Source organism: Morone saxatilis, unplaced genomic scaffold (genome assembly GCF_004916995.1).
Source record: "Morone saxatilis isolate NCDOM2014 unplaced genomic scaffold, NCSU_SB_2.0 Contig15, whole genome shotgun sequence".
Classification (NCBI taxonomy): Eukaryota; Metazoa; Chordata; class Actinopteri; family Moronidae; genus Morone; species Morone saxatilis.
Genome location: NW_023339707.1, coordinates 1,599,618 through 1,614,148, shown reverse-complemented (window position 1 = coordinate 1,614,148; position 14,531 = coordinate 1,599,618). Strand labels below are relative to the sequence as shown.

General features: G+C 39.7%; 1 protein-coding gene across 2 annotated transcripts in view; it reads right to left on the bottom strand.

Annotated features, from left to right (window-relative positions):
• The window catches only part of LOC118324909 (protein kinase C zeta type-like), a 132,533-nt gene that overhangs the window by 39,911 nt on the left and 78,091 nt on the right, over nt 1-14,531 (bottom strand). For both annotated transcript variants that reach the window (XM_035657416.1, XM_035657417.1), the window contains 5 exons: nt 6,428-6,525; nt 4,232-4,318; nt 1,714-1,849; nt 1,383-1,470; nt 994-1,113 (listed from right to left, as the gene is read on the bottom strand). In XM_035657416.1, coding sequence (XP_035513309.1) covers nt 994-1,113; nt 1,383-1,470; nt 1,714-1,849; nt 4,232-4,318; nt 6,428-6,525 — 529 coding nt within the window. The remainder of the gene's footprint in view (nt 1-993; nt 1,114-1,382; nt 1,471-1,713; nt 1,850-4,231; nt 4,319-6,427; nt 6,526-14,531) is intronic.

The following is a 14,531-nucleotide window of genomic DNA, read 5'->3' as shown; positions in this document are numbered from 1 at the left end:
GTTGCCAAGTTCCCCTTTAAAAGTCTCAACAACTATTGGATTGTCCTAACAAGTCCATCAGTCTATTTGTCCATCCAACACTGCTTCACAGTGAAGCTGCCATAAGGTTTGGTTGGATATTTATGGTCCCCATAGGATGACTACAAATGATTTGGTCCCCCCCCTCAATATTTCCTCTAGCACCACTATCAGGTCAACATTTCCCTTAACCAACACTTTTGTACTTCGTTGATGGTCAGTTTTCCATGTAACCTGATATTCATGGCCCCCAGATGATTCAACCTTTCTGAAAAACATGTAACCCACCTGACCTTTCCTCTAGAGGGCACTCTCAGGTAACTCTAGGGGCAGATGCAAACAAAATGTCAAGGTCCAGTATCTAACATTAAAGAGGATATACTGGCAGAATGGAATATAATATTGTTTTCATTAGTGTATAATCATCTGAAAATAAAAATCACTGTGCTTTCGTTACCTTAAAATTAGCATTTTCATCTACAGCGGGAGCAGGTCCTATTCTACGAAGTCCGCCATGTTTAACCACCATGTTTCGCAACCACTACAGTTTCTCTTACATGCTTGGAAGTTGAGTGGCATTCAGTTCTGCAACTTCACCGCTAGATGCCACTAAATATGCCACTAAATGTCCTTCAAAAAACACCTTTATGGTACCACAAATAATGAATCCTTTCAATATTTGTTTCAGACGTAGCTATTATTTAAGAAATTCAAGCTTTTTGAAAAAGTTATGTTTGGCATTATTGCTTTTACAATACAGATCAATTCTTCACAGCCTTTTCAAAATAAAATAACAATTAGTACATACAGAAACTTGTGTTAGTAACCCAAAAGTGCACATGCTCATCAAAAGCTGAAGATAATTAAAAATGACAAGTTCCCAGTTCAAAGCCTTTCTCCCCGCACTGTGGTGGCATGAAACCTCCTGCTGCAGTGTGTAGCTTGACCATGTCTTGTTAAATTCTTTTGTCTCACCTTGAAAGAGGTACTCCTCTGTGTTCATGTCAGGATTGTCGGTGATAATGTCAAATGGGGACCTCCCAGCCATCATCTCAAACATCAGCACACCCAGAGCCCACCAGTCCACACTGAAGCCTGGGAGGGAACACAACAGTAAGACAATATATTAATTCAGATATATGTGGCAGGAAAAGCAATTTTCCGAATTCCTCCAAACTGAGGCTTGGACAAGGGAAAAAACCTTCTCCATGCACATTAGGCTACAAAAGTTTCCAGGTGTTTTTGTGGTGTGTATTTTAGTCCAGCTTTCTCTTTAAGATGTAAAGATTTATCAAAAGTTATTTCAAAATCTAAATATGGTTGTTGGGATCAGTGCTTGGACCCAGCGTGTCTCCTGTACTCACCATAGTCCTCTCCTCTAAGGATCTCAGGTGCAATGTAGTTGGGTGTTCCACAGAAAGTACTAGTGGTGTCACCCGGTCTAATCCCCTCCTGAGGGAAGCAGAAGAAGCAGAAGGAGAATCAAGGTGAAGGAAAGAAGAAGGAGAAGAACAGTTGTGACAGAGATAAAAGAGACAGTGTGGGAGAGATCATATGTACGAGAACATGAATGGTGGACGAAAAAAAGATAGGGGCCCTGTTAGTACTTCCAATCAATACAGATCTACTGCATTATTGATAAGCTTACGTCCGCCATCCTCACAGTCTACTGAATGAAATCAATGCGTCTCTTACCTTGCACATGCCGTAGTCTGTGAGCTTAATGTGTCCTTCATGATCCAAGAGAACATTGTCCAGCTTCAGATCACGGTATATGATGCCCTTTTCATGCAGGAAGTTCAGAGCAATACAGATTTCAGCAGCATAAAATCTGTGAAGGACAAATACAGAGAATGATGTGTCTGACCTGTCCTCTAGGGCCACCATGAGGCAAAAGACTTTCAAGAAAATATCAATCTATAGACATTGGTAGCTGCACGGTCTCAAGTGTACATAACCCCCTGAGTCAGTGTTTTGTAAAGGTTGTAACAAAAGTTTCAAGTTGGTTGGACCTAATAACATTTTTGGAACATTTCCAACACATCACAAACACCATCGCAGTCACAATGGTAATTAATTATAAAGCATGATTATTACTATGTTGCACCCACGTCTTAAGCCACAGAGATCTGTGATTCAACTGTGGCCGTGGTAGGAAGGAAAAGGGGGCTTTGCACTTGACTCTAAAACACAAATAAACACAGTCACACCTTCGCACAACCCTGCAGTGAGGAGCCACACTGCCGGATTTTGTAGGAATGCGTCAGAAGCATTCATCCTTTCTGTCTCAGCCGTGCCCTCGGACAAAAAGAAGACACACAGACCTGGAGCTCTTCATACAGAGTGCAGATGAGGAAAGAGACTGAGACAGCGATGTAACCTGGTTGCTATGTTTTGATAGAGTCATCTTACACAGTGGTCTGCGCAGCATTCAAATGTTGATTTAGAATTCAAATTGCAATGAATCTTCAAATTTCGAAAAAAGATTTAGATTTATTTCCAAGCAGGTGCAGGCCAAGACAAATTTTATTTATTTATTTAACTCTGATTCACCAACATACGCACGCTAGTAAGAACAAAATTGTCCGGTACACGCGTTTCATGAATCCGACTGATTTCGCGTACACACTTATTAGGTGCACAAAGGAAGAACATTTATATGCACATAATAGTGAAGGAGGCACATCAAAAGCCTGGACTGTGTTTGATTACATATGAAGTACCAAATACAGAAACACAAACACATGTAGCACATCTGGTTATTTCTAATGGGTCACTGAGATTTGAGGTATAAAGGACTTTCATAAGTAGATTTATGTTACAATGATTATTCACATTATAATGAGCATAGGTATTTATAGCAAACATTACCCTTAAAACCCTATAGTGTTGACCATGATTCGATGTACTTGGTGAGTCAGTAGCATGTCTCCTCTCCATGTGTAGGTTGTGTGTATTCTGTCTCTAGGAGATAAGCCTTCATTAACACTGACAAGCTCCTCTGTCTGCCTGCTGTAAATCCATGATTGTCAAACACTGAGGGAAAGACTGTAGTGGGGAGATGTTTGACAGAGAAATCACAAATCCCACATCGCTCCCCCACATTTTCACTGTGACAGCCTCCATTGTACGCCGTTGTTTCATTGCTGGCATCAGACTGATGGAAGCTTCGTCCTATCAGCAGCACCATCCATCGCCCACCGACCCGCCTCCCCCACAGCGCGGGGGAATGCAGCAGGGATCTCTCTAAGAGCGCTGCTCATGAATATGTACAATCATTATGAGTGATTAACATGCTGCTTTGCATATGTACAGCCACGGTCTCCAGAATACAGATTGCAGGGGCCGATAGGGGCCCAACGGTGCCTCTCTAAATTACCCAGCCTTTGATCCAGCATTTATCAGAGCTGCAGTTGGAGTACCCCGCAAGTAGACAGGCACAATGAATTATGGGCGCTCATTATATTTGGTTCACTATATATAGGTGTAAAAATTGTGTTAAGTTGGGTTTTGGCAGCGTTTCCACGTCCATGAAGGGCTGCTAAAGTATCCCATTAAGCATAAGGAGTACTTATAAGAAGTATGCTGTTGAGGAACATTTAGACTGAGTGCAAAGAAGGTGCATGTAAAAGCATCTTCAGCCAAGCACACACACTCCAGCTGTCCTACACCGCAAAACACAAGATGCTTTTTATGAAACTGATGGTTTTTGTTCCAACCAAAAGACAAAAACTACATACGCCCTGTACTTCACATAATACCATCATGTGAAATACAAAGGAACCCATCTGGAGGAGGTTCAATCAGTCCAACCCAAAATAGCTGCCAATTGCATAGATGTGTTTTCTGTGCAGCTAGCTGACTGTGCCATGTCAACTTAACCAAAATCCAATCATAAATTCACCCACTTCTATGTCCTCCTCTGATCAAAAAGTCTATTCCTGGAGCCTTTATTACCGTACCTCCACTTGGTCCTGATTTTTTTATGACATAATACAGTCTGAGCACTTGAGAAAGGCCAAAGGAAAAGTCAGTTCACTTCATATATGTTTAAATTAATTAGAATTTTAAATAAATGCCACCTGTACATGTCATTTTCTATGTGGAAGTAATACACTTAAAGTCTACATTTAGATGCCCAAATTCTGGACTGGGACTTAGTTTTTTTTTAAATAATGTACATAAACAGATGTTGCAACATCTGGATGTTTACCTTGCATGTTCCTCAGGGAGCTTCCTTTGTCGTTGCATATGAAACATCAAGTCCCCGCCGTTCACATATTCGATCACCAGAAATAACCTGGTAACCAGAGCAGGATGGGAGAATCAGTACGCCACTGAGACTGTTTAACAGAAGCTCTTTGTAAAATGTTATCATTAAAACATATGAAAAATAAGATACATAACAATTTGTCCTGCAAAAAAAAAAGTATATTAGATATATGGAGTATATATATAAGAGTACATGTGCTACAGTATGTCTGCTTTGATTCAAAATCAGTTTCTTAAGATGGCATATTCTATATATTTAAATACATTTCTCCATACAAAACCGTTACCTGTTGACTCTTCAACAAGTTCCTTTTGAACCCGACTGAATCAGTGCTAACAAATCTATTTAAAGCATCACTTCCACTGCATGGTTCAGTTTGGCTCAACTCAACTCGACTTGCTGGAACCATTCTTTTTTGGTTTTCCATAGGCAGAAGTTGTGGATACTATCTGCTACTTTGTTCTTTTTTTTTGGATCCAAGTGAGCTAAGCCAATATCAGGGCTAGGTAGTAATGTTTTACAATTAATGCACATGGTAAGGAATGATTACCTTTCATTTCCTTTTTCTAGACTGTACTTTTAGTCTTTATTAGAGTACTTTTACTTTGCTACTTATTTTTAACTTCACTTCAATTGCTCAAAATATGGGTATTCAGTGTCGGGGTGGTGAGCGTGTGAGGAGCACCTATACTGCAGATGCCATGTTGCTGCTGCCTGGAAGAAAAATAATGCAATGATGGAGAAAAACCCAAAACAAGAGCTAGCTTCCAGCGACAATCCCTGGCCCCAGCTGACTACTTTTAAAGATTTATATAAAAGTCTTTATACTTTTATATAAATTGAAACAGTAACTTGTATAGACCAGTTGTTTTTTACTTTTACTTGAGTAGATTTCTCAAAAGGTAACTTTACTTGAGTCATGTTTTATGAAGTAATTGTACTTTTACTGAAGTATGGATTTTCAGTACTCTACCCACCACTGGCCGATACTAAAACGTGAGGGAGAACAGTCACTAGAACCATCCCTTGCATGACATGAGACATCCTCCTGTGTAAGTGTCGCTTTGAAGATGATGTCACGGCAGTTTCACGCGGTGTTCTTATGCAATCAGCTAAGAATAACTCCTAACTGCTCTTGGAGTGCTGCTGCGTGGCAGTCCATATCTCCACATTTGCATGTCTATAAGCCCTGTGTGTGCATGATTTTATTTGGGGTCTATGTGTGTAAAACAATCAGTGAAAAAAGAATTCCCCCATCTGGGATTACTGAAGTAATATTCTACTTCTACTACGGCAAAATCAAGAAAAGTCAACCCTGCAGTGGAAATAAGGCCAAAACCAATAATCAATTAACTTGCTAACAAGTATTTTCTTTTGGCCTGATATAGATCACGTCTCTGTGTCAATGAGCTCCAATGCCATAGCAAGATTCATTAAAAACATTAGGATACATTCTGGTTCATTTAGGTGAACATGCTGTTTTCCCTGAAACCACAACTGCATTTCAGTCTCATGCAGACGTCACTGTCAGGTTTGTGGTTTAGCGTTTACATTGTTTGACGAGCTGACTCTAAAAACTACACTTGCTCTGCCCGCTGGGTTTATAGTTTATAGTATGGTATGGCTCTTTTATGTTTATTAGACTTTTGAAAAGATAACCCCACTCACAACACACTGCTAAGGTTCAAGAAGGCCTAACACATCTAATATGGGGAAAGGAAGGCTCCAGTGCAAGTATTTGATAATGAAGCCAAGTTTTGGTCCAGGGCAAATGACAAAAAGGATTCTCAAAACGTATGATGAAATCAAATACAGCACATCTGTGCCTGCAAGTACAAACTGAGCAATCTAAATGACCCAAAAGCACAGGTGTTCTCTATTTCATGTCACAATAACTTTTGAGATTGAGAGATTAAGATATTAGGCTTTTGCTACACGGACAATACTTGTTAGTAGGTACATTTATTTCCGTGGTATTTATTGATAATTTTTAAATCATAAAAATACACCAGCCTCACCATTAATGAAGAACAGACCATGATCAGAAAGCAATATTTCATATTATTGAAAAGTGCTGTGACTGAAATGTATTGGCAGTAAAAACTGTACAGTGTGTCAGCCTTATCATACTCTTACCGACTTTCTGTCTGGAAACAGGAGTGGAGGCCTACTAAGAATGGATTGGTGGACGCCTGCTCAAACACATGCTTCTCCGTCTGCACCCAGTCGATATCCTTGAGAGATGAGGAGAGACAGACGGAGGTAGAGATGACATGAACAAAAAGATAATGTATGAACAATCAATTCGTCTGATCAATAGGCTTCAACCAGATAAAAAGAGATAGGGCCACAGTCTTGAGAACAATCCTCACAATCAAAATAATTCGGAGACCGTTTTGTTACTTGGACTGTTCCAGTTTAGAGGGTGGACCTTGGATAGCGTGCCAAAAGATAACCGGGCAGCATGAAACCTGTCTTGAAAACCATCCACCAGTTAGTCATTGATACAAATGAAGGCTCAGTATAACCTTTCGCAAATACCATCCAGACAGAGCTTTTTTTATTACCCTATGTGTTGAAAGTGTGGAATGTAGAAAGGCAATGTTGCGGAAATGTCCCTGATAACCAAATCCACATTTGTCAAAGCATTTGATTATCTAAATGATTGGACAAATACACTGGGACAGTCAATTAGTTACCTAATACAATATTAAAAACAGCATTTTTATCTGTCAACAGACACTACACACAGTCTAAAATTGTAATCACTATGTCTAGACAGTGGTAATGACTGACATGCATGACTGTCTTAGCCTTTAGAATAGTCTTTCCTTTAGGTTTTCCATTGTGGTGTCATACAATTGAAACATGTGATCTAAGATTATTTGTTTGACATTCGAACGAATCGGAAATGTCATGCAATTTGTTCAAATTAATTAAAACAAACTTAACTTGATTATTGGAAAAAGTGACAGCTTTAGTAATGTTAGATTGTCTAACACTGTCTGAATGTTGCACTCATAATGACTACTTTATAATCTGCCCACTTCTAGTTTAAGCATCACCCACGTCTGGTTTAAGTCACACTCCAGAACTGTATGGTCACACCTTAAAGAATGTCATTATAGGACACTTACTTCTTGCTTGATTGCTTGGCTGGAATTATGTTTGAGTTGACATAAAAGATTAAATCAAACATGGCACCACTATAAACCTAAAACCTAAGTCTACAAACAACCTCAGGAGTGGTATGGTGGTGGCTTTAAACAAGTTCAAAATACAATAATATGACTCTAAAGTATTAAAAGTAAAAGCTGTCATGATTCAGAAGGGTCCATGTCTGTTATACCACTATAATGATCAATTATTGATACATTAGCATGTAAGTGAAGTAGCAATAAGAAGACATAAAATGCAGACACAATATATGAGTAACAAATAAAACAGATGAAAATATTTAAAACTAAGCAAAGCAGGTGGGTTTTGGAAAAATGGAATGAAGTGAAACTAAAGTAAGTACACATGCCTCTAAACTGTTCTTGGGTAGTGCAGCACTTGATTAAATGTTATCTTCAACCATTGTCAGTCAGTAAAGTGAGAACTTCTTTGACAATTAGAAACTTACAGTAAGCTTAATTCACAACTCTCTGAAATATCCAGAGTGGATCAATGTTACAGTCAGCTGTGGTTTCAATTGTCTATACTTGAGCGTTCAGCCCAAGGCAGAGATGTTGTATGCTGATTTGTAGTGTCACTAAGTTAATGTTTTATGTGAGTTACAGTAGAGTATGTCTAAATTTTGAGTTCCCCATGCTGCACTCCAAAACCATATGGTTAATTTATAACATTGCAATGGAGACCCCATAGTGTGTATATAATACCAAATTCTTTCTGGTCAACTCATTATTACTTGAGAAATGTATAATTATGCAGAAAATGCTAGCACAACACATCTCCTATTGGCCATTTAGGTCCTTTAGTAGTTTGTAGTCTGTTTGTGCAGAGCTCTTACAAGCTTCCTTTGATGTCAGGCATTAGACTACTAAAGAGATTAATTATTAAACTAATGTGCATGAATAGAGCCATGAATAAATTAAATGAGATGTCCAATAAAAACATAAGGAGGACTCGATGATTTCCTCCAATCCTCTTTATTAGAAAGAAATTGCTCTTTGTTATGGAATCACAGAGTTATGGAGTTGTGTTTTGTCCTTCAACTGTCACAGAAAATGTGGATTTAAACAGTGGATTTAAGTGTTTATGTATGGAAAAGAAGAGAAGTCTGTGACATGATTTATGTTGTCCAGGATTAGTTGTGCAGATGTTGGGTGATGCAGTTGCTTGGTCTGGCTGCATGAGCCCAGTGGTGTGTGTTTTTAAGGAAATATATGTTGAGCAACAGTGCCATCTAGTGAGCTTATATAAAGCAACAGCAAAGTAAACAGGCTGCAGCACTATTCTTTTTCCAGGCCTGTTTTCCCCTTGGTAATAATCTCTCTCACGTAGTTTTGTCTTGATTCTTTTGTTTTTTATTCCTTTTGAATTCCTTCCCTTTATATTCTAACAGTGAACTGAGCAGAGGTGCAGCAGCTGTCAGATCACCTCGTAAAGCAGGGCCCAAAATAACAGTTTTGCTTATTTGCCAAATTTGCAACTTAAAGATGAATTAAAGGTCCAGTGTGCAAAATTTAGATCAAACCAAACACTGGCTCTAGATAGGGGTGTTAGTCCATAGTTTCTCCTTTGCACTCCGAAAGAAGAGGGTGTTGTGAGTGAAGTTGCAATCTGCAACTTTACCGTTAAAAAAACACCAAATCCTACACACTGGTACTTTAACCAGGCAAACATATGTCTTACCGGCCATAAGGCTACACCATGCATTATTTAATTACAAATAATTAGTTAAATTTTGAGCCTTTCTGAACCATTTGAACTTCATGTTTTACGCAGGACCTCGGGGCTCCTGCAATGTTCAGATGCAATTTCTCAGAAAAATGCCAACTTCCGCGACTTCTTCATGTTTTCTGTTTGGTGGTTTAACACCAGGAATGTGATGTTTTATGTGATGTTTGTCAAACATAGACATTATGTAGAAAGCACCAAATAGTAGTCTTCTTTTTAAAATTTTTTCTGTTCGATGGCCTTTGCATCACTGAGTGAATGTGTGTGAAAGGGCGAATGTGGCCACGTAGCAGTGCAGATAGTTTGGGTATTATTATTCCTCTGTAATTTAGTTTGCGGTGTTCACAGGTATGAAAAATAACAACGTCACTTTCCAGAAATAATGTCCTGATCACACTGGTTAATCCACAGAACACACATTAAATAGGTTCCATGGGGCTGTTACTTGGGAAGCGCACACACACACACACACACACACACCCAATCTGAAAATCTGAACAAACAGAACCAAATGATCAGCATGACTGGATATAACTAAAAATATGTCAAAAATATGTTGTTCTAAGAGGCTGAATATGGAAGTATTGTGACTGTCTTTTCTTGTACATTTGTGAATAAAACTGTCTTAGCCCATGGATACCATGCTCTGCCAGCTACATTCACATTTATAATAAAGAAAGAATGTATGTCTGCATGTTTCCTGCTTTAGGAGCATTATGCAGACTTCTCCTTTTGGAAATGAATTTCACATCATGTTCATCTGGCAATTCACCACAGCAAAAGAGATGTTAAACCCCCGTGAGTCACCCACTCACTTATTCCTGCTTCCTCCTAAGCCCTTTTTCCAATTTGTAAGCTCTCCGACACTTTTCTGTCGTTTCCACTCCCACCTCGCCACCCCCCTATTGTCCGATTCCTTTTTTCCTCATTCCTTTCAGAAGCTCCAACCAGTCTCTGACTCAGTCTTCTACATCTTTCACTTTATCTCCACCCTCCCTTTCTAACTCTCGTATTATCCTTTTAGCCCTCCTTTCCTGATTACTGCTCTTAGACCTGTTACATAGTCCAGCAGTTCTCAATCCCTGCCCCCGGCACCCAGAGCCCTGCTGCTTTTCACTCTGACAAGCTAATCAGGGACAGATTCACACTTGGTCTTGGTCACACTTGGTCTAGATAGAACATACAAAAAATATCCCAAATTCTTCTCCTCGTCCGTGAAACATATCTGACCCACTGATAAACTCATCTATTCTCGATCGATACAGATTGTTATTCCATTATCACCTTTTGTGTCGCCTGTGAGTTGCGCCCTACAGTGGTAATACACACTGGCTGCTCTCATAGCATTGCGTCATTTGATGTCTGTAGCACAAAGCGGAAGCGGCAAACAGACAAAAAAAGTAGTCAAGCCACTCCAGGGAGTGAATGTGATTAAATTGCTGGTTTTCTGGAGCAGTGACGCATGTTGAAGCTGGGAATTAGGACAGTGGTATAGCCAGACGTTGCCTACATGTGGGTTTACAAAGAAATCAAGGTGTTTTGACATGCATGATATGCCACCAGTGTGTGTTGGCATGATATATCCACAAGAATTGACCCATCCAGTAATGTCACCTTGTCCCCAATCTATTTTAAAGCACTCCAAAGGCAGAAAGAGTGGAAGCTAAACACAGCTTTTTTACTACATATACATATACATCAACATATTAAAGGATGGTTCAGATTTTTTACTTTTTGGGACTTAATATATGTATAGATTTGGCCATTATTGCTGTGAGTAATAATAACATTGTACAAGTTATCTCGACAGGCAAAGAAACAGAACAGTCAAACAGGCTGTAAACAAACCCACAGGTTGATAGAAGAGAAAATGAAAGACAGGACAATTACCAACATTTCAGGTGCTCTTACATTCAGTTTTATCACCATGTTCAAAGGGTTTAGATCATCTGGAAACAAATGGCTGGTTTGTTTACAACCTGTCTGATTGTCTCAGTTACTCGTTGGACTTTGTTGTAGCAGGGTTTCTGCAGGTTTCAACTGGTTTCATTTAAGACTTTTATGAATTTTCAATTTTTTTTTTAAATGTACATAAAAAAGGCTGTAAACACCAGCCATACATTGAGTGTTTATCTAGTTTGAAGCCACATTTTTACCATCCACTGTTTAGATCTTGGTGCTTTGTAACTCTAGATTTGAACCGGATGAAGGATTTTAATTTCAATTTCAATTTCAATTTTATTTGTATAGCGCCAATTCATAACAGAAGTTATCTCAGGACACCTTAATGCCATCTTTAGTGAAGTCAACACATGGAATATAATAATAGGATAATAAAAAAATCATTATTATCACATGATAACTGCTACTACGAGCCCAGCAGTGAGTCTTCTGTAGCGCGAGGATGAGAAGAGTTTGGTTGACTTTAGTGAACTCACATGTTGTTTAGGACACTTGGGGCTCTTTTTGATATGAGGCTTGTAGTTATTGTGGGACTACTTATGATTTATTTGGCAGAAAAATTGCAAGGGTTGTGTAGAAATCACGTGAGGGGTGGTGCTTTTGGGGATTGTTAGAGGGAGTGGCAGTATTGACTACTATATCATAGCTCATTAATACGCTGCCATGGTAGTTTTGAACACGAGTGAGGAGCATGCGTCATATTGGCGCAGGTAAGAGAATTCACGTGGCCACCGACAGATGGCGGCCGATGCTGATTCTCCTTTTACTATAGTTGCCACTGTCAGTAACTTGATTGTCGCTTGTAAGTGTGGCTTTGGATATAACCTGTTTGAGAGATTACCGATATGCGCTACCTGTCTACCATATGTTTTTATTACATAATACTGCCAGCTATTCTTAATCATCTACTCGTTAGGACTAAGACAGGCCAAAACAGAGCTCCCATATCACACTCAACTTAATCTTTGAAATATTGAGTTACGATAGAACTCACCTAATAACTCAACATTTTTATTTATTTGATTATATTATATTTGATATTACGCGGTAACTAAAACCTTTAATTGAGCTGCATTAGGTCTCATCAACTTCCTCATACCAATACAACGCAATACAACTACTTTGCCTGAAACGTTTCCTGACAGTAGTACATGAAGATGTGTTCATTAATGTTCCTCCCCTCGCGCTCCTAATGGCAATTTGTAAGAATCCAAACCTGGGCTGAATGAAAGCAAACCAATCAAGAGCCAAAAGATGGATAGTTAATTGTTTGAGTCTCATTTCGCAGGTGTCAAATAAAGACGCTTTGGGACCCTGCCACCAACTTCAAAGCTAGCTTTCTATTTTTTGCTGCAGCACTGATTGGTTTTGTTTTTCATTCCAGGCCCGGTGGAAATTCTTGAAAATGCATTATAGGAGCAGCGGGGTAAGAGGACCCGGGAGGAGGAGAGCGTGATTGGAGTGTGAGTCACTAGAATACATTCTGTCTTTATAGTTCCATACTGGCATTTCTTTTTTTGATTTGTCTTGCAGTTAGCCTATTGGTTTTTTTTGCTTTTTGTGCTATTTGAATGTTGTATCAAATAAGGGCAGCAATGCCATGTGTGTATTTCATCAGTTTTGGTTAGTACCATGATATATGTCAATCTTAAAGGAGATCCTAAGGTCTTTTGTTGATTCCCACATTGTAAGTGTTGTTACAAGGATCATCGGGGATACTAGAATGTTTCCTGATTTGAGAAAATTTGTTAAGTAGCAAACCGCTAACAGGAGTTTAATTCCATTAGCTAAGGGGAGTGGCCAGTGGCAGATTACATCTAGCTGTACTCTAGCCTGTCCAGAGATGCATAGTGAACTAGACGTCAGGAGAAAACTCACCGGGTAGGAGTGATGTATTTCCTATAGTGAAGGGAGCTGGCACCGGATCGGGTTTTATAGTATGCATTTTTCAGAATCTGGTTCGCAGTCTAAAAACACGCGGTTCAGTTGGGAGAGCGGAGACACATATCTAGGCGTGGCTGCTCACTTGTGTTTACCCCAAAGTATTGCATCTTTGCTATTTTCTTTGTGTCCATGATAGTTAGAGTGATTGTAGGAGGTCTTCTCTTCAAAGTTTTTTATAGGCTACTGCGTCTAGATGATAAGTAAACGAGGGAACAAAATATTTGAAAAATGTGGCGAATGAGACTTTTCCTTGTCAAGCTAGAACCTGCCACTCTTAATAGCAATTTCCCGAGGATTGAGCTATCGTTATCCTCTCTTAAGGTGTTGTCATCTCTATTATTATGTCTACTGTCGCTGGGCCTTGGTCGTATATTAGGGTTTTCAATGGGAGGACAGGGGTACTGACTTACTTGGGGTTTACTTTAGTTTTGCTTACATTTATGCACTGGTGGTTCAGGGGCGAGTTTTTTAACTGTGCAGAATGTACACCACGGAGAAAAGTCTAGTCAATTTGAGTTTTAATTACACTGGGCCTTCTTGTTGGGTACCCGCTTTGCTGAGGCTTCGGGAGTCGTCCTGAAGAGTTTGGGTCGATGAACTAATGTTTTTGCAAAAGTTGGGCAGAAGTAGCCCTCTTGCGCGTACCCCCCTTCTACGAAGATTGATATTCTCGATTGGGCTTTATAACAGAATAATGACTAGAAGAGTCTGGCGAGGAGAGGGGTTGGAGGTCACAGTTGAGCGATCACACATCTATAATTTAGTTTATCCACTTCGCTCAAAAGGAAATCAGTGTTTCTTCTCTGTTGGATGTTTGCATTACTCACTGGTGCGATCGAGGGAGAACCCGCAGACGACGGCTGGAATTCTAGGATGCCGCATGTTCTTTTCACATCCCTTCACCTCTTTCTGCTAACACACCGCGCGTCATCAAGTCTCTCTCTTGTCGCTCTACCTGATAAGTCCACGCATTTTTATAAGGGTTTGTTGGCGTTATACAGCCTACGATTTTTGTGGGTCAATCTCACAAATTCACGCTCTTCCGGTTCATATCCACCCTCCACACCCCCTGAGGTAAGACCTAATGCGCGAGAGTGGTGTTTTTCCTGGTTCCATAGATGCTAACTTTGTAGCAGTGTTTGTATTTGTAGTTATAACGTTCTTTCCTCCGGTCCTCGAGGTTCTCATGGGTATCCTGTTTGGAGCGCTCCTGCTGGTCTGCCCTAGCTCATGTGCTTATCCTGATATTCATTGTTATCATTATTAGTTATTATTAGTACTTATTATTGCTACACGTTCCTGTTGTCGCTGCTCCGCTGTCCCCATCCGTTGCTGCTGTCATCGGCGGGTCATCGGTCTTTTCATGAATCGTCATTGTATATCATTACTTATTAAGTGTAGTTGTGCTTACTGTTGTTGCTGTACCATCCCT